This window comes from Capricornis sumatraensis, chromosome 1 (assembly GCF_032405125.1).
Source record: "Capricornis sumatraensis isolate serow.1 chromosome 1, serow.2, whole genome shotgun sequence".
Lineage (NCBI taxonomy): Eukaryota > Metazoa > Chordata > Mammalia > Artiodactyla > Bovidae > Capricornis > Capricornis sumatraensis.
The window spans coordinates 214,868,059-214,888,794 of NC_091069.1; the positions used below are offsets into that span (position 1 = coordinate 214,868,059).

Below are 20,736 nucleotides of genomic sequence, written 5' to 3' on the forward strand. Positions count from 1 at the left end.
CAACCGGCCTCAGCTCACACTGGTGCAGCTGCTCCTCACACCGGGCAGCCTAGCTCCAAGTCTGAGCTCTGAGCCTCTGTGCGGTCTGCAAATGGAATAGAAACGAACCAAAGACGTACAGTTTGAATAAGCCCCTCTTTCCCCAAGCTCCCTTCCACTGTTAGCAGCTTCTGACTGTCCTTCTAGAGATGGTCTGGGAGAATGTCAGGATCCAGAAAGGAGCAGTTGGGGTTTTACATCGTGTGTGTGTGTGATAAATCGCTTCAGTTGTGTGCAATTCTTTGCGACCCCATAGCTCCCCATAACCTGCCAGGCTCCTCTGTCCATGGGATTTCCTAGGCAAGAATACTGGAGTGGGTTGCCATTTCCTACCCCAGGGGATCTTCCCAACTCAGGGATCCTACCCGTATATTTACATCTCCTGCACTGGCAGGCGGGTCACTTGTGTATAAATTGGGGGTTTTCATCTTTACTAGTCCCTGAAGTCAGCTTTGCTCCCCAAGCCTCCACGGGTAAGAAAACATTGTCATTAAGGATACTCAAGATACCCCATCTGCCCCAGCAGTGTTCTCATGGATCCTACTCTGAGCCACAGCCTGGATTCCAGTCTCTATCTTAGGGGTTCCTTCTCTTGCCCAGGGTCTTTCCTCCTTCCCATTCCTCCTGAGCCTGCTCTTCTTAGAGGAGCGCCTGAGGCAGTGCAGCTGACTGCTGTCCACCCTGGGAACAGTCACTTCTCCTCCCGGCTCACAGCCTGGCCCGGCCTCTATGGCTGGAGAAGTAGGGAGCTGTTGGGGGAGGACGTCTCCCTTCACCACCTGGCTTAGCCCAGTGTTGTGGAATCTGCCAATACTGTCTTCTCAGGTTGGAGGGAGCTGGGGTGTTCCCTGGCCCAGCATGAGCAGACCCCCCACGGGGCAGTCTTAGAGCTCTTTGGTTCCTGCCAGTAGTACCTGCCTCAGAAATCCATTAGGAATTTTTCAACTGGGACAGCAAAATCATGCTTCAGTTGGCTTAAACAATAAAGTTGACTCACTGGTTCCTGTAACTGAAAGGTCTGGATAGGGTAGGCTTCAGGAAGATCATGAGCCAGCAGGTCAGTAATGTCTCAAGGACCTGGCTTCTTTTGTGCCTCCTCTCTGCCTTCATCCAGAGAAGGCGATGGCACCCCACTCCAGTACTCTTGCCTGGAAAATCCCATGGATGGAGGAGCCTGGTGGGCTGCAGTCCATGGGGTCGCTGAGAGTTGGACACGACTCAGTGACTTCACTTTCACTTTTCACTTTCATGCATTGGAGAAGGAAATGGCAACCCACTCCAGTGTTCTTGCCTGGAGAATCCCAGGGATGGAAGAGCCTGGTGAGCTGCCGTCTATGGGACTGCACAGAGTTGGACACGACTGAAGTGACTTAGCAGCTGCCTTCATCCCGACACCCACTCTCCTGAGGATGGCAAGATGGCGCCAACAGCTTCCGGGGCCATGGCTTCCTCTCAAAGTCACAGCAAGAGAGGGAAGAACATGGTGTCTTAGAAGAGCACAGGAGCTCCTCTCCAAGACACGATCAGCAGCTCTTCATGATTCACTCTCTGTGTGGTCAGGCTGTTCAAGATGGCTGCTCTCCTGCTCTCTGTCCACCCCCTGCTCGACCAGTACCTGCTTCTCTCACATCACTATTTAGTCCCCTTAATCATAAGGCCCAATCAATAACTGCCTGCGTGCTTGCCCCTTGTCCCAGCCGCTGGTTTCCCTGGTAACTGATGAGCCAACTTGATGTTAATTCCCCATGTAAGCGTCAACCTCTTTTTTTCCTCTTCCCCATAGCAAAGACTACAGCCGTGTCCTGTCTGCTGTATGGGGTAGGGGGTGTCTCTCCAGGACCTTTGGCGTCAGACTTGTAAGCTCTGCTATCTGATAGCCCCTGATGTCTTGCTCTCTGTATCCAGGCTCTTTCTTCAGTCTCACGGCTGGGCAGCTGGCTCCAAGGCTTGCAGGCCAGCACATGTCCAGATAGGTCCCGGAGTCTATGCCGAAACCCCCACAATGCCCAGGGGTGTGAAGGTGGAGTGAAGCACGCTCAGCAGCACTGGGGAAGGGCAGGGAATGACGAAGATCAGAGCAGCATCACCCAGAGGAAGAGCAGTCCCTGCTGGGAGACCCCAGCCTTTTTTGTCCTTTTGCTTTTCTTAGCTAGAAAAGATGTTTTCCTCCATTTTATTTGATGACATTTTCACAGAAACACGTTAGTATTTACTAATAAGTCAGCAAGAGACTGCTGGTCAAAAGTCAAACTGAAAATTTCATCAACAATTAATTTACAAACCCCCCATTGTATAGAGATCCCCAGGTGGAGAATCTGGAGTATTCTGGGCTGGATTTGTGGAGAAACAAAGCTCTTCCAGCTTCTGTAACCTCAGATGACAGCTCCTCTGGCTGAATGCCCAGCTGACTCTTTCTGTTCTCAGGTGTATTCTTGGGGCTTGGATAAAGAACAGGGGGCCTGTGGCTCGTGGAACTGGCTCCTAAGTCCTCATACACACCCTCTACAAGCCGGGAGAGCTGGGGATGGCCATGGCAGTAGGGTCACCGTGCTCTTCTCTGCACATCACGGCCCAGGCCCCTCAGGCTGCTGTAAAGGCACTTCAGCAAGCTTGTGTTCAGCTACCCACAGGGAAGGCACATCCCAGCTCCTCCTTCCTAGAGGAGCGGAATCAACAGTTAATGCCTCTCAAAGCCCTCCCACTTAGCTCTCTGGCCTCTTACCACTCAAAGGGACAGGAAGGGGCAGGGCAGGTGCCCAGGGCTGCTGAATATCTCAATTTGGACAATGAACAGCTGCCCATCCTGCAGTCTGTTCGATCAAAACTCGGGTCTCCTGGCTCAAGACTCTGCCCCTATTAAAATGGCAAAACCCCTGAAAGAAGCAAGGCAATGAACTGTGGCAGTCATTTACAATACAGTATGAATTAGCTCTTTGGCTCCTGTCCTGGATAGTCTAATGAGGGGAAACATGACTAGGCCAGAGGCAGAAGAGTGTTGAATGGTGAGGTGCAGAGGGAGGAAGACAAGTGCAAACTGCATGTATAAGCTGAGGTCATGCTTGCTCTGGCTGTGCTGAGTGATATTAATAGAATTGTAATGTCCCTGTAGGAATGGTGATGAAGAAACTGATAGGAAGGGCACTCATACACAGCATTTCATTTATTTATTTAGAATGGGTAATACATGTTAAAAAAACACTGCAAAAGGTTATATAGTAAAGAGTTTCTCACACCCCTGTCCCCCATCCCATTATTGCTATTTTCTTATAAACTTGTCCAGACATCTTTGCCTGTTTGCACATTTCTGTATATACTCATATCATGGCAATCCACTCCAGTATTCTTGCCTGGAGAATCCCCTGGATAGAGGAGCCTATCAGGCTACAGTCCATGGGGTCACAAAGAGCTGGACGTGACTGAAGCGACTTAGCATACATGCATGCATATGTGTATATAGTTTGTTTCTTTTTGAACAAACAGTAGCATACAATTTGCCCTACCCTGTACGTTGCTGTCTGTTAACATTATACCTTAGAGATGGCTCAGTATCTACACTCCTGGATCTCATTCCTTAATGGTGGTAGAGTATCCCACTAGATGGAGGTACCATAATTATTCAGCCATGGGACTTAGATTTTTCCAGCTTTTACTCTTCACTCTTTCCTAAAATTTGTACTGATGCCTATGGTATGCCAGACACTGTTCTGGGGTGGAGAGCAGAAAATGAGACATATGTAAAATGAATTTACAACCTACATAAGAGAGAAACATTCTCATACATCTCTGTGTACAAGTGTGGATGTATCATTTCTATAAGCTATAGAGGTAGAATTGCTGGGTCAGTGGGTACATGAACTGCTAATTTTGACAGACGTTACAAATAGCCTAGAAAAATATTGTATCAATTTTCCTTCTGAATCTTTTCATACAATTATGTCTAAGTACATATATAATGATTTATACCATTGTATTTCTTAAACATAAGCCAAATTCTCCATTATAAAAATGCTCACAATCACCTGAGCCATGATTAAGGAACTGGAAGAAGGGAATAGCCACCCACTGCAATATTCTTGCCTGGAGAATTCCATGGACAGAGAAGCCTGGAGGGCTACCGTCCTTAGGGTTGCAAAGAGTTGGCCATGATTGAGCTAACACACACACAAACATAACATACAGGACACTCTTGGCGGGGGTGGGGGGGTTGGCCAATCCCACTGGCTAAGACTTTCCTCCCTGCCTGCAGGACAGTCCTCCCACAACGCCAGGGAGACCAGGGCGGGATCAGTCCTGTGACACAAGTTCAGGCCCTTTGGCACACATAGTGCGCCGTTAACAACATCGCCCCGCACACGGCATCTGGCAAGAAGGAACAACACACACACACAGTGTAGGAACTTAGGGAAAAAAATATTAGTGATTCTTGTGACACATCTCAGCCTGCAAGTGAAAATCGCTCAATTAAAAAATCGCTCAATTGTGTCTGACTCTTTGCGACCCTGTGTAGCCCACCAGGCTCCTCTGTCCATGAGATTCTCCAGGCAAGACTACTGGAGTGGGTAGCCATTCCCTTCTCCAGGAGATATTACCAACCCAGGGATCAAACCTGAGTCTCTTGCATTTCAAGCAGATTCTTTACCATCTGAGCCACCAGGGAAGCCCCATTCCTTAGTGTTTAAAGAACTTCGATAAATCAATTAGAATCTCACAGATCTCACAGATAAATGGACCAAGGACAAACACACAGTTTTCAATCAAGGGGATCTTCTCCTGTTCTAGAAAATCTGTTAATAAAGTGAATACTGTAATTAACTTTTGAAATATGTGTTCCTGACCAACAATCTGGCCCAAGTGTAGTTACTACCACTATTATAAACAGCTGACCTTGGAAGAATTCTCTGTACTCAGGCAGCTATGCTTGTTCCCTTGTGTGACTATTTCTTCTTAGGCAAGAATACTAGAGTGGGTTCCCATTCCCTTCTCCAGGGAATCTTCCCAATGCAGGGATCAAGCCTGGAGCTGTGTCTGGAGCTGTGACAGCCATTCTATAATCATGGAGGTGAGTCTATGGACAGGTGAGTCTGTGGACAAAAAGCCAAACAGCTGAGGAGAGCTGTGCAGAAGGATGGAGAAAGGCTGAATCCTTCAAACCATCCGGGAGACCTCCCACTCCACACCACTGCAGAGTCCACAACGTTGATGAGTTTTCCTGTTACTGCAGTTGAAAGCTGCCCAGCACCCACTGGGGGTGAAGAACTGAAATAAAATAAGGAAAATTTAGTCTTTATAAAACCTGGAAGTGATAAGTTCTCAAGAAACCTACCATGATAACCCCTTGGAGGAGAAGATGCCTGGATTCTAGGAAGATACTTATTTGTGTTAGGCTGCCTCTGAAGGCAAGAAACAGAACCTTCAGCTTCAATGAACATAAGAAATGAGCTCCAGGATCAGCTGATTTGGGTGCTCAGCGTCATCAGGATCCCGGGCTCCTCCTTTCTCTTCTGCTCAGCCATTCTACAGATGGGCTTCATCACGAGACTGTTGGCAAGATAGGGGCGCACTTACACGGGGCACACCCAGACACAATATACATGCTCTGCCGTCTTCCCATTGTCCCTCAGACCGGCGTTCAGTTCTTCTCCTCGGCCTCTCCCTCCAGCGGCACCTGCTCGCGCTTCACACATGCCAGTGGACTCCTGCCTCGGGGCCTCTGCACTTGCGGTCCCCTCTGCCTACAGTGCTCTTCCCATACACATCCACCTGGCTCCCTCATCTCTCCTTCAGGTCCTCACTTAAATATCACTTTCTCAGTGAGGTATGTTTTGACTACAGTATTTAAAATTATAACCAACTCCCCATCCCCTTCTCCACCGCGTGTAACTGCATCCAACAAAGGGTCCATTCCCTCGCCTCTTGGTCTCCCCTTGCCTAGAAGGTGTGCTCCAGGAGCCTGGAGACTTATCAGATTGCCCCCCTCCTCACTTCCCTCAGGGCCCAGCAGGAAGAGTGTTCCATGAATACCTTGGAGAAAAGACGGGCACGAGACGGACAACATCCAAACGAAGAAATGGGGGAGGAAAGATGTTTTCAAAGATGGCGTCCCCATCTGTTGCCCCCGCCCCCAGCCTTCCCCCACGCGTATCTTATCCAGATTCTTTTTAGGTGGGGCGTCAACCAGTAACCAGCAAGAAGGGACTTTCTTTGGTTCCTCGGTGGGGATGGGGTCAGCGAGTGTTGGGGAGGGGTAGACCCCTGAACAAACTAAAGACAGGTGGGAAAAAGGATGCTAGGAGTGCCCCTAATTCCGAGTTCTCCTGGGCTTTCTGTCTGTGACTTAAGAACCATGGCCATCTCGTTCCTTCACTGCCACGTGTCTAAAAAGAGTCGTCAACCCTTGCTGTCTCCACAGAACTACAGCCCGATCCATGCCTCACTTCGCCGGACTCTGGATTCCACGCCCACCTGCGCTCCACCACGGTTATCAACGTTTCCAAGTCCAGTGGGGCCTCGAGGTTATCAGCTTACCACCGCAGCCCCCTCTCTAGCCCCAATTCTCTGGGTATCTGGCTCACTTCAAAGTCATTGGGCTATAAGGACCCCCATCAACGCCAGCGTCACGTCCTGTTCTCCACCCGTTTCCAATTTCTTCTTCTGGGAAATAAGCTCCAAGCCTTGAACAACTGAAGCAGGTTTGCTGTGAAACCCTGAGGGCTTCGAAATCACAGCAACCGCAGCCAGAAACCAGGTCCCCGCGCTAGGCTGTGGGCGCGGGGTGGCGCCGACCTGGCCGCGCTCCCTGGAGAGGTCTCCACTGCCCCTTGTCCCCCTGCCCGCGCGGCCCCGGCCAGACATCCCCGCCCCGCGCCGCGGAGGCGCCGCCGCGTCCGGGTACCGAGCCGGGGCAGCTGGAGCCCGGGCGGAGTGGGGCGGGGCGGAGGGGCCCCGGGTTGCGGGAAACGCCGAGAGGGACCCGGACGCCCTCCAGCGGGCCGCCCTGGGGGCGGCGGGGAGGGGCCCGCCCGGCCTTATTTCCTCAAGCGCCGGCGCCGCCCACCCGAAGCTCGGACCGGTCGAGCGCCGCGCCAGCCCGCGTCCATGCAGCTCCGCAGGCAACCGCTTTCCGCTCCCCGGCCGGGGGACACGCGCCCCGCGGCCCAGCGGCTCGCGGTACCGCTGCTACTGCTGCTCGCCCTCCAGGGGGCGGCGGCGTCCGGGGAGCCCGAGGACTCCGGGTGGCTCCAGGACGCGGAGCCCTCGAGCCGGCTCCTCTCGCAGGCGGCGCGCGCGGCGCTGCACTTCTTCAACTTCCGCGCCGCCTCGCCCAGCGCCCTTCAGGTGCTGGCGAATGTGCTGGACGGCCGCGCGTGGGTGAGTACCCGAGCAGCACGGGGCGCGCGCGGGGACCGGCCGCCCGCCGCGAGGGCGGTGACTGCCGAATGCGCGCGCCCGTGCTGGGGCTCCGCCGGCGAGAACGGTGTGCGCCAGGTGCGGAGACAGCCCGGAACAGTCCCCGCGCTTGGAAGGGCCCGTCGGGGCGCAGAGTCCGCGGAAAGCGGACTTGTTCTTTCTGGCATTTACAAGGCCGTAAAGAATTTTCACAGGGTAGTTCCCATACCTGGGAAACAGGTACATGGGGAAACTGAGGAACAGGCCCTAAAGGCCGGGCTTGATCTTTCCAGAGTTGGTTGCTATGAGGTGGTCACTGAATGCACGACTTGAGCGTCAGTTCTGGACAGGGTTTTTCAAAATCCAAGCCAGTTCCCACGCCGAACCGTGGACGTTCCCTTGTCAAATGCAGGCCGTCTTGCAAGGGTTTAGGATAATATTGCAGTTTACGCGTTGGCCTGGCCAGGAACCTTCGTAATCCTGGCGTCTGCTTTAATCTAATAAGAGTGAATGACCCAGGGCTGTTGTGTTTGTAAACGGAATGAATGAGAATTTGGCAGCTCATTGTTTCGTTGCTAATTTCAAGGCTGTAGGTACCATTTTGTGTCCGTGGAGCTATGTTGCTTTTTCAACTAGAAGATGACTACGAAAAGTTACAGAACTACACTGTTTGTCCCCAAAGTAAGGATGCTCTTTCTAGCAACCCCCAATATTCCACAAAGCCTGTAGACTCATCATTGAAGAAGCTAGAGTTTAATGAAGAGGATAAAGAGAAAATTTTAAGGAGTGGCAGTAGAAGTTTTAAGATAGTTCTAGACGTGATGTTGGGGGTGTGAGAACGCCATTTGAAAGAGAACGCCTTGGTTCTTCAAAGACTTAACCCTGCACCCAGTTTGGCTAGATTTATTAACTGGTGAAAGCATTTTTTTTTTTCCCCTAGAAAAAGGCAACCTGCGCTTGTCACTTGTAACAGACCTTGCTGTGTCAAGGAGGTTCAGTTTAACTCCCCCCGCCCCCCACTTCCCCGCAGAGAAGTGAGGCAATAGAACTTGAGAACTTTCTATCAAAGTGGAGAGCAGCCACGTCCCAGAGCCCGAACAGCACCCCCCCCCACCCCCACTCCCCGCCTGGAGATTTGCTCCCTGCTTATCAGTGGGAAGGATTCTCTACAGAAAGCCAAGCTCAGATTTCTAAAGTGCACCAGAAATTTTTCAGCCCCGGAAATGTTTTTCCTTCTTCTGACCATTAAATAAGTAAATAATAAAATAATTTGCATTTTCATGCATTTAGTTATCCCCTTATTTTTTACTTACATAATTTTAATTTTTAAAACGTTTTTATTTTATATTGGAGTGCTGATTAACAAAGCTGTGATAGTTTCAGGTGAACAGCAGAGGGACTCAGCCATATATGTACATGTATGGCATCCTCCCATCCAGGATGCCATGTAACATTGAGCAGAGGTCCATGCGCTATACAGTAGGACCTTGCTGGATACCCCCTTTTAAAAAAAATTGAATTTGTGGCATCTTTCATAAAATAAACTAGCTCTCAAAATCCAAGTGAGTGAAGAAAATTTTTCCTTTCTTATCCAGAGAGCTCAGTTACTCTTTTCATCTGTAATAATATAGTCCTGAGTTTTAAAGGGATGCTCTTTTTTGGCCTAAAAAATCCCAGGGGTGTGGGGGTAATCAGTAAATTAGAGACAGATATGCATGAAAGGGAGGAGGAGTTAGTAGAAGAACCCAGAGCATTGACCCTAAGAAAGGATATATTCCTGTGATCTTCTGGTTTACTTTTACATTTCCTCCAAAAATGATTATAAGTGCTTTAACATCAGGGAGCCAAGGAAGAGAACTTGGTGACTTTCAGGGCCAAATCTCTAAGTGGTTTCAGTTTCTATGGAAATTCAATGAAATTGCTTGATTGCAATCACTTGATTGATTGAAGCTACTTGAATGAGGAGAGACCTTTAATGCAAGGAATTTCTGCTTCAATTACATGAGCAGTTGTATCATTGACAAGAGGTGGAAGATGATAGACTCTCAACTACTTTATCCAGTCAGTGCATTAGTAGAGTAAGTGCTGAGTTGCTGCACAATGTCTTTCATTCCTCCAGGACTGACTCTGGGTTTAGCAGGTGGCTGGGTGGATAAGAGAAGTATAGCTGGTAGCATCCTTCTCCATCCTCTGGGTCATTGTGTCCCTCGGTAGATGAGAGACTGGGACCAAATCAGGGTTTTTCAAGCTAATGGCACACTGGTTGGTTATGACATCTATTTAGTGGTTGCAGTTGTTTTTTTTTTTTAATGAAACAATTGGGAATACAAATTGTTTAGCGTGCATTGCAGAGTAAAGGTAAGCAGTGCCTCAAAAGATCGCAAACATACATGTATGAAATGGTTCGTTATGAAGCATGCAGTTCTTGTGTGTTTCAGTTGAAAAAAATTTGAAAGCCTGTGAGCCAGGTGATTTTTAAGACCTCTTCCAGCTCTGAAATTTCTAAATTCTAAGTGATTTTTCGATTCTGGGTGAATCCCTTATTTTAGTAACAATATTGCCCTCTAGTGGTAAAATGCAGTAACAGCTATGGTAGTGAAAGTGTTGGTCACTAGTCTGTCCCACTCTTTGCCTCCACATGGCTGTCTGTGGAATTCTCCAGGTAAGAATAATGGAGTGGATTGCCATTCCCTTCTCCAGGGATCTTCCTGACTCAGGGATCAAACCTGGGTCTCCTGCATTGCAGGCAGATTCTTTACCGTCTGGCCACCCACGATGATAGTAAATGCAAAGAAGTATTGAGATTCTCAAGTCAGAACTAGCTGGTGAAACCACTTGTGAGTATTCTGTTTTGTTTACTGATCATAAGGAGTGATTGTAAGGAGAGAGGCATAGTGAGGGACACAGGCACCCCTCACTGCCCCTGTCTGATGACCTCTCTTTCCCAACCGTACACTACCCTTCCATGACCAGAAGGCTCCTGTTTCTCTGATGCCGCAGGCTCCAGAGCATGGAAGGTTGTGGTGTTGAGAGCTCATATGCTACCCAGGGTACCCTGGATAAGCCTGCTTCCGACCACCTGGGGCTGTCCCTTACAGTGAGGCAAGTACGCTCAGGACACTTCCAAGACCTACAACCACTAGTCCTTACCCCAAGCATCTGGTGAGAAGCCAGCCTTTCCCTGGCATTTAGAAAGACTGGTGAGATCTTTGTGTGCACAGACTTAAGAACAAAGGCAACCCATTTGAAATCAGCCCTTATTTGGGGATTACTCAGAGGACCAGGCCACGACCTGTTTGGAAACATTAATCAAAACAGTTGACCAAAGGTAAGGCGGGGGGAATTATGCCCAAACCTTCACTGCTTCAATTTAAATGAAAATCAGCAAATATAAAACTATCATCTGTCTTTTGGTGTAGTGTGAAGGACATTAATGGGCACTCCTTGCAGTCTTTCAAGCAAGAAGATCCACCCATAATGGGCATCTGTGACTTTCACTTTTGTTTACTTACAATGGCAGAAGCACTTGCAAAGAATACAGTTCACAGTCCTCTCCTTTTACTTCTGACTTTTCTTGCCTAACCCTGACTCACTCACACCCAGTTAACCAGCAAGAGTTATTAGAGACTTCATCAATTCTTTTTACAGTATTTAACTTGGATTTTGTGGACTTATGTTTTTTTCTGCCTACTCTTCACCAGTTTACTTAACAATTTTGCAGCTAGATAATGGGTACACCTAACATAGGCATGGAGAAGGCAGTGGCACCCCACTCCAGTACTCTTGCCTGGAAAATCCCGTGGATGGAGGAGCTTGATGGGCTGCAGTCCAAGGGGTCGCTAAGAGTCGGACACGACTGAGCGACTTCACTTTCACTTTTCACTTTCATGCATTGGAGAAGGAAATGGCAACCCACTCCAGTGTTCTTGCCTGGAGAACCCCAGGGACGGGGGAGCCTGGTGGGCTGCCGTCTATGGGGTCGCACAGAGTCGGACACGACTGAAGTGACTTAGCAGCAGCAGCAGCAGCAGCAACATAGGCAAGTTTCAGAGCAAAACAGCTGACTTCTGTTGATCATCCCTCCCCCTCCCCACAGGTGGGCTGGCTGCTGTGTGCCCTCCCTCCCCGCCACCCCGCCTCCTCCGTGTCTATGGGCAGAACAAAGCCTGTCCACTGAGCCAACAAGGCAGCTGGGAGAGCGCCTAGTATACTAAGAAAAAGCTTCTTCCTTTATCCCTTTTCAATCTATAAAGCACTTTAATACAGCATAATTCATCTAATTACTGCTCTCCTTGAAGTCTTCTCTCCATTAATGTCAATAATTCAGAGGTGATGGTTCACAAGAACAGAAAAGCAATTCATCAAGCAGACCATAGAAAAGAAAAACTGGAGAATGAAGAAGGCTGCAATGAATATGGAGGGGAAGGATATGTAATAAAACCCTAAAGTGAAAGAATCTCTACTTTCACACAAGGAAGGCTTCTCAGTGCTTTTACAGCCCCCATGAAAGAACCACAGGGGGATAGCTATTGGCAGGATGAAGGTGGTGCTCCTCAGCGCCCTCTGCTGTGTTAATGAAACATAACAATCCAGAAAGCGCAGAACAGAGACCTTCCAGGGCACTGCACCTGCTAAGATGGCACCGGTGCCCCCCATGTCTCTGCCCTCCTTCTCCAACCCCCGCCCGCAGTGCCCACTTAGCCTGCAGGCTCTGACTGCAGAGTTTGGATCAAGCACCGAAGTGGAAAAAGCCCTGAGGTTAAATCTTGCCTTGGCCTTCCCGGCCTCGTCCTTCAGTCACCCAAACCAGCAACAAGTGAGCTGGCAAGTAGGAATGCTTTTAACCAGCTTGTAAGAAGTTGCTTTTGAATCACACACATTTTTTTTTACCAGCCCACAACATTTCCACTCGTCTTGCCACACAGGGTGTCAGAGCCAAGGATGTGTGTGATCACAGAGGGTTAGTCTTGGCCCCAAATAAAGACCACTGCTGGTGGGTCATGAATTTAACCACCAGGAGTCTGGCTTCGTGGCATGCTCTTCTTGAACAACCTAGGTGGTTCTGCTGGAGACAGAATGTAAATAGCCCTAAAATGACTGATCTTAAAGAGACACAGAATGTTAAATACACAGACACACACAGTCTCCCAAATCCCACCCGACCCTTGATCTCAGAGCATCAGCATGAATCACCTAGAAGTTCGTTCACGCTTCTGCAGGCTTGGCGTTTATTCGCCTTTGTGATGGTCCGCAGTTTAAGAGGTTTGCACAGAGTTAGTCCCATAGTAGCAGTAGCACTTCTCCACCTTGGGTTACTTCTTAGAATCATTCAGGACGTCTCTGGCCAGTAAAGTCGAGTTAGAAAAGAGTCTTGTACCATAGCTGTATAGGAGATGATGTGTCTCAGTACGGATGGCCCCAAGGGAGGTGCCCACACAGAACACGAGGAAGGATCACAAGTAATTTTGTATCTGTATTGATTTCACTGCTGTGACAAATGACCATAATCTTTGTAGGAAAAAATAACTCCCAAAGATGCATTCTCTTGTGATTCTGGAGGTCAGAAGACCTAAATCTAGGTGTTGCAAGGGTGTTTCCTCTGGAAATTCTAGGGGAGAATCCATTTCCTTGCTTTTTCCAGCTTCTAAAGGCTGCCTTCACTCCTTGGCTCGCTCTCCATCCTCCGTCTTCATAGCCAGCAGGCAGCATCTGATGATAACGCTTGTAAGGACCCATGTGAGTACACTGGGCCCACCTGGATGAGCCAGGATACCTGTCCAGCTCAGGGTCCTTAACCTGATTGTACTGGCCACGTCCCCTCTGCCTTGTAACATGTTCAGACGCTCAAGAGATTAGGATGTGGACCTCTTTGGGTGCCAATCCTCAGCCCACCACACCCAGCTTCCGGGTGACTGTGAGCTGATGCAAGTACTTGCCACACCGCCAGACACGTGACTCTGCTCAAGAAAGGGCAGCTCTGGCTGATCTCTGCAGCCCCAGTAACCTCCTCACCCCCCAGCACGCCTGCCCTTCATATTCTGTCTTGACTGGCACTTGACTGTAGGCTGCTTTGTGCTCCTGCCCTGCACATGTGTCAGCTTCTACAGGGTGGAGGGCATCCCTTCTCTTTATCTCTTCCAGTGTACTGATGAAGGGACCTGCTAAAGACAATAGGAAGAAGTGCCTTAGGAGGTGCTGATTTCCCCATCTTCAACCAAATGCTGAATAATCAAGTGTCGGTCGATTCTATGTTGGCAAGAAGTTGAAAGTCTCCAAGTCTAATATTCTATGAGTCTATATCGTTGAATTTTTCTGACTACAAACCCCAAAAGAAAAATATTTAAATATGTAAAGCATAGTGATTAAGATAATAAAATTAGATGAAAACAAAGGCAGCTGGAAGGGTGTTAGGACCACTGGGCACCTGGAACAGGAGGCCGGTCCAGGTCCCAACCCATTCCCAACCTGCCTACAACACCTCGAATCCCTCTCACAATCAGCCTTTCCTAAGGAGCCCCATCCTGGGCCAGAGGGGAAGCAGAGGGGAACACTGCCTCTGACCCTTCCCACACCAGCTCTTTGGGGAGGGTCAAGAACTTATCCCCAGAGTTGGCCAAACAGCTTAACACATAGTAGTCTGCCTGTCTCTCTCCACTACTCCTTAGCCTGATAGTGTCCAAGGCAGAGATCTCCTTCATCCCCATGGGATAGGGCCTGATCTGAAGGTCACTGGCTTTTGCTCCATACCTTGCATTCACCTTGTCTGGCATTGCCTGGGAAAAGGAAAATGCAGTGAAATAACTCCAGGGTATGATGTAATACACTCATGTTCTTCCTGTCCAGAACATAAGTGCAGCGCAGCAATTTTTATCCACAAATGAGTTGTTTACTTGTCTCCAACTAAGCCTGACTCATAAAACTAACCTTATAAAATGAAGAAGTTTGCTTTTCCTGGAATGGCATGACATTTATGTTTTCTTACCAAACGTGAAGTCTGGAGGGGACATTTAGAAGTCTGTTAGGTCAGTGAAGCTCACTGTGCTCCCGAGGGGGAGATTAGCGTCAGCTTTGAGCTCTCGACAACTGGCCTGTCCCCGCTGCCCACCCCCTCGGTGTGCGAATATGAAGTTTAAGGCTATCACTGCCGGCTCTAAGGCCACATGAAGGGACTGTGCCTAGAAACCAACGGCAGGGAGGAAGAACATGAGACAGTCTTTCCCTAAAACGTAGAGTTTTCTTTTTCTTTCTCTCTTTCTGGCCACACCACATGGCATGTAGGATCTTAGTTCCCCAACCAGGGGTCGAACCCACACCCCCTTCAGTGGAAGTGGGGATTCCTAACCATTGGACCACCAGGCCATTCCCAAGGGTTTTCTTTGTAGAGATGAGTTTTGGGCAGAATTGTGTCTTTAGAGACTCCCAGAGTCACGGCATTTTCGCACCCCCTACAGCAGCTGGCAGCAAGATTTCTCTGGGTACCTGCCCTACTCCTCCATTTGCCCAGGTTTTTGTTGGATTTGATTGAGTTTAAAGGGGATGTTAGGTTTTTAAAATGTGCTCTTAGAATAATAAATGCCTGTTCTCCATCCCTTATTAGGTTCCTCAGTTTTACATTCAGTACTCGCGCCCCATATTTCAGTGAGTTTTAAACAGGCAAGCAAGCATTGCATAGTATCTAATATAATGATAGTCTGGACATGTGCTGGAGGAAACATCTTTGATCCCACTGACCTGAAAACAAAAGCTTTGTATTTTACAAAAAACAGCTTTTTTACTGAAAAATGAGACACAACTTAGTGGAGTCGCTTTTGGAATGTGTGATTTTTAACTTCTGGGTGTAAATTGTATTACATGGCCAGGTTGCTACCCATGTAACAGGAAGCAAAGGAGTGAATTTTCTTCAAAAACAATTTTAGGGACTTGCCCGGTGGTCTAGGGACTCCCCAGGTGGTGCTAGTGGCAAAGAACCCACCTGCCAATGCAGGGGATGTAAGAGACTCGGGTTTGATCCTGTGTTAGAAAGATCCCCTGGAGAAGGAAATGGCAACCCACTCCAGCATTCTTGCCTGGAGAATCCCGTGGATAGAGGAGCCTGGCGGGCTACCGTCCTTAGGGTGGCAAAGCGTCGGACACGACTGAAGTGACTTAGCACACACGCATGCACTGGTGGTCCAATGGATAAGACTCTGAGTTTCCAGTGCAGGGGACCCAGATTCAGTCCTTGGTCAGGGGACTAGACTCTACATACCACAGCAAAGATTGCAGATCCTACCTGCTGCAACTGAAACCCAGTGCAGCTAAATAAATACATATATCAGTAATAAAATAAACTTATCTCCTTTAACCCTTAAGACAACCATGATCCATTCATTTCTTTTTAATCCAGACTACCTACTCCAAATATCCCTGCTTGAAAAACAGCACATCGTATGTCATCATGGAGTTTATCAGTTGCATCCCCTGAAAGAGAGGGTATACCTGTCCCCTGAACTTTGTAAGGCATCATGACCTGATTTGCCAGAGACCCCAGGTGGATCAGAATTTACGATAACACTCCTCCATTTCATTCAGTCTCATGATAGGAGACTCCTCAGGCCTTAGGAGAGCATAAATGGTCATGTGCTTCATCCCCTGCTCATCTGTCCTCTAGTGACCACCTCTAGTGTTTACTTCCTGTCCCTCCCTCTGAACTTCAGTGCCAGAGAGTTCTCAAAGTGTGGTCCCTGGACCAGCAGCCACAGCATCCCCTGGAACTGGTGAAAATGCAGGGGCTTAGGCCCCACCCCTGGTTTACTGAGTCAGAACTGGAGTGGGGCCAGCCCCATAAGACACTGGTGGGGCCAGTGTCTTCATTAGCACGCCCTCCAGGAGATTCTGTTCCAGCTCAAGTTTGAAACCCATTGCTCTAGAATAGAGTCCCTGAAGACACCTCTCTAATCTGGCCCCACCCATCATGGTAACCTCCACTCCAAGTATCCCCATCACTAACTTGCTGGTCTCCCCAGCCTGGCTGCTCCCCGCTCTTCCTGTCCCGAGGGCCCTCACCCTCTCTCTCCCCGGTCGTCTCCATTCCCTCGTCCTCCTGGAGATTCCTGTTCATGGCTGCACTGACTCAAGCGCCCACTTAAGCCTTGCCTGAAAGGGTGCATCCAGGGCCTCCTGCCAGAGTCCTGGATGATCCTCACTTTCATACTTCTGTGGGTTATTGTGCCCACAAAAGAGCTGTGTTGAAGTCCTAACCCCTGTACCTGTGATTATGACCTTACTTGGAAATAAGTCTTTGCAGATGTAATTAAGATAAGGCTATACTGGGTTAGCATGGGCCCTAAACCCAGTGACTGATGACCTTATCAGAAGGTCATGTGAAGATACAGAGAGAAGAACACCATTTAAAGACAGAGGCAGAGACTGGAGTGATAGAGCTGCAAGCCAAGAACACCAAGGTTTGCCTGCCACCACCAGAAACTCAGAGAGGCAAGAGGGGATTCTGTCCAGAGCCTCAGAGGGACTAAACGACACCTTGATTTTGGACTTGTAGCCTTCAGAGCTGTGAAAGAATTCCTGTCTGTCCTGTTAAGGCACACAGTTTGTGGTACTTCATTACAGCAGCCTTAGGAAACAGAACACACCCTGCCTGGCACCTCCCTTCCAGAAGGTCTTCACTGTCTTGTCTACAGGAAGCATGATTATAAGCACAGTCCAGCTCTGTCCATTTCTCTGTCCCTCCCTCCCTTTCTCAAACCTCGCGCACACACACTTCCCACGCACACCCCAGCAGCTTTCTTTCTGCCCTCTCTTAGAGGGAGTGACTGGGTCTGTATGTGTGACCTCTGCACTATGCAAGGGAAGAACAGGGGTCTGGAGCCAGGCTTCACTACTTAGTACCTCTGGGACTTAATTCCTTAACTTTGGGCAAGTGCCTCAGTTTCTTCATCCTTAAATGGGGATAAGATCAGTATTTCCCTGAAAGGACTCTTGTGCTGTGTTAAGTACTTCCTGGGCACTGTGTTGAGCCACATGAAGCATGTAGTGAGAGTTCAGTATATTTGACATGTAGCTTTTATCATGATGCTGCCCAGTGGCTAGCAGGATGCTTTATACACAGTCCCTGAATAAATGCTCGACATTGATTTGATAGACATTTGAGGAGCATTTTTTTGTTTATAAAAAAATATCTAGTGAGATAAGTACTTTGAAGGCATTCTCTGGTACACTTTATTCAACAGGACGTTTAAAGTGGCCTGTTTCCCTCCCAAATGACTCCAAGTGAAGAGAAGTGTTGGTCTCTGTCATGTCTCATGTCTGACTCTTTGCCATCCCGTGGACTGCAGCCCCCCAGGCTCCTCTGTCCATGGAATTCTCCAGGCCAGAATACTGGAGTGGGTAGCCATCCCCTTCTTCAGGGAATCTTCCCAACCCAGGGATCGAATCTGCATCTCCCGCATTGCAGGCAGATACTTTACCATCTGAGCCACCAGGGATGCCCCAAATCAAAGTGCTGGTCACTTTTCTAAAGAGCTTGTCCTGAGAGAGGGAGGCTGCGGGGAACTATCCTTGTTCGTGGCCTTTGGGGACAAAAACCAAGAAACCTATAAAATTGACAGAACACACAAAAAACAGATGAGAACATGAACCACATCACTGGTGGTCCATGACTGTAATGCATTTACTCCTAGGCTATAGTACCTAAGTCCTCTTTTACATGTAATTAGAAATCTGTAGCAAGGAGTTGCTAATTCCTTCCTTCAGGTTATACACCCACACAGTCAATTGCTTTGTTTGCTGACTTGTTGTTTATATAAAAAGCCTCATTCTGGAAAAGATTAGAACGAAGTGCTGTGCCCCGAGCCATGCTTTAAGAGAGGGTTGTGGAACTTCCTTTTCTGTTTGCAGATGGGCAGTTTTGGCAGCGTGAGGATGGGAGGAACAGAGCCCTGTGATCCTCTGTGGGAACACACCTCACATCAGGGAAGCCAGACCTGCCTGTCCCCTTCCCGACAGACCTGGCTCTTAAAAAAGGTTCAGCTTTAAAAAAAAACATCTTTCAATGAATGGATTAGCTTTGTACCATGTACCACGTGTAGCAACACGTGTTCTAAGTGCAGGGGAGGACCACCTGAACTTGAGACCTCGGCTTCATCCCAGGTGCAGAGCCTCTAGATTCAGAAGCACTCACAGATCTGGTCACACCAATATGCAGGTCAAAGACAGAAGTTTAAGGTTCAGGGTGGAGACATCCACACCAGGTTACTTTGGACTTAACTTCTTGCACTTGTTGGTCCCAGGTACAAAGCTGAGGGAGTAATACCCTCATCACCTTTGCTCCCTGGAGACCCCTCTCTGATGATTGGTTATTCTCTTTTATCCCCTTTCCCACTGTCAACTGAAAAAACAAACAAACAAACCAAAGCAGAACCTGGAAGTTGAGAGGTCTGTTTTATTCGGTGGACTTAACTGAGGACTGTGGCCCAGATACAGCTGCTCAGATTGCTCTGAGGGACTATTCCAAAGAGGTAAGGGAAGAGCTAGGAGATGTAGGAATTTTTGCTGGAAAAGAACAAAACATACATGTAGTTGAACTTCCAAAGATTACTGCTGATCGCTAAAACAGACACCTCAAGGTAACGATTTTAGTGCTTTTCTATGTATGGGAAGATGCAGGAGTCTGGGCTCATTGAAATCATTCCTTTGATACACATCTTAACTATCTGGGAGCAATATCCTGTTTTTCTCCCTCCTGGTTTCCTCTCAGGGTCCACTTTTGGGGTCTTAAGGCTGCAGTATCCTTTGTTTACTGAAATGGCAGGCACCATTCTTTGTCCACAGTGCCTTCTTGGTCATAAATTTGACCAACAGGTGGGAGGCATTTCATGACCAGTTTTGTCCCATGGCTCTAGGAAAGCTCATTCCTAGATCAGGTGAGGATTCTGTTGATAGCTTATTCAGTGTGCTAAATTTTTTGGATGAGGCCCTGTTGATTATCTAAAATCCTCTGAATTGACCGTTTTACTAGTCAGTTATCATCCAGGAAATGTTTTCCCTTGTTGCTTCTTCCCATATCTAGAATTTTACTGTTACAGTTATTTTATATAGAGTTATATATGTGGTCGATTGCCTCAAGACATTTAGCCATCATTAATTTTTTTCAGTGGCCTGGTTGTGCATTGGGTAATGAAAGAGACAATAGTCTTATAAAATAGAATATAGGTAATACAGCTAGTAACATTAATAAAATACAGCAGAGAAAGACACAAGGCATAAATAATTTGAAAACAATGAGAAAAAATTAAAACAATGGTTAGTGTAGCTAGTTGTAATCTGGTCGCAATAAGCCATCAAGTTCACAGGGGAGGCCAGCTGGATAAGCCAAATTTTGGAAGGATCATGTAGAGAGAAAAAGATGAATGTTTCATCTTTGTTTACAAAGGTATATTTTATCAGCTTGTTATAGATCAAAAAAGAGTATAAGAGGAAAGATTTTCTGGAAAACAAACATTAAAAATTAGAATATTTCAGAAGTCATAAAATTGTAAATCATATTTATCAATTTGTTCAGTTCTGTGTAATTCCAGTTGATCTGTATGAAGTCATTAGGTTTTCCATTAGAGTTTTGTAATTTCTCACTGAGTTCAGTGGTATGATCTCAAAGTTATCAGAAACAAATTTGTCAAAAAGCCCTTTTTATGAATCTTCTTGAAAAATCCTCATTTTGTAAAAGCATGAGAGTAAAACAATGATGGTCTATAAATGACAAAAGACTTAAAATGGCATGGTTAAAGATCTGTTTACAAAATAATTGACAAGAAATTTAGTTATTTTTGTGGCGTACAACCTTTTAAAGATGATGACTAATAACAGTGTATTATGACACATCAGATTTTTAGGAATTCTATAAAACTTTTGGAATGACTACATTAATGACATTTACCTATAAAAGATGAAAGTTTTGCTACACTTAGTTGATAGTGCTACCCATGTAATTTAACATGCCAGATAAACCTAATTAGTTTAATCTCTCTCTTTGGGACGTTTCAGGGGTCCTTTGAAGCATCCCAAAGTTAGCGGGGGGTCAAAAGAATCTTAATTAGAATTTGATATTTGGGAAGTTTGTTCTTTTTTAAAAAAACATCAAGTTTTTAAAACACTTGGTCAAATAGGATCATAGGTCACTGAAGCAATGCTTATTCACTCAACCAAAGAGACAATGAAAGATATTTAAGGCAAATGACAGATCATGTAGAAGGCAGAGCTACTCACAATGTTACCAAAAATAGTTCATAAGAAAACTGTGTTCTTATAAAAGAGAGAGAA

At 47.5% G+C, this 20,736-nt stretch overlaps 1 protein-coding gene across 2 annotated transcripts in view; it reads left to right on the plus strand.

The window, feature by feature from the left end:
• The first annotated feature begins 7,116 nt into the window (after positions 1-7,116).
• RARRES1 (retinoic acid receptor responder 1) overlaps positions 7,117-20,736 on the plus strand; it is a 42,263-nt gene continuing 28,643 nt past the window's right edge. For both annotated transcript variants that reach the window (XM_068970316.1, XM_068970325.1), the window contains exon 1: positions 7,117-7,407. In XM_068970316.1, the coding sequence (XP_068826417.1) occupies positions 7,135-7,407 (273 nt within the window). In that variant the 5' untranslated portion in view covers positions 7,117-7,134. The remainder of the gene's footprint in view (positions 7,408-20,736) is intronic.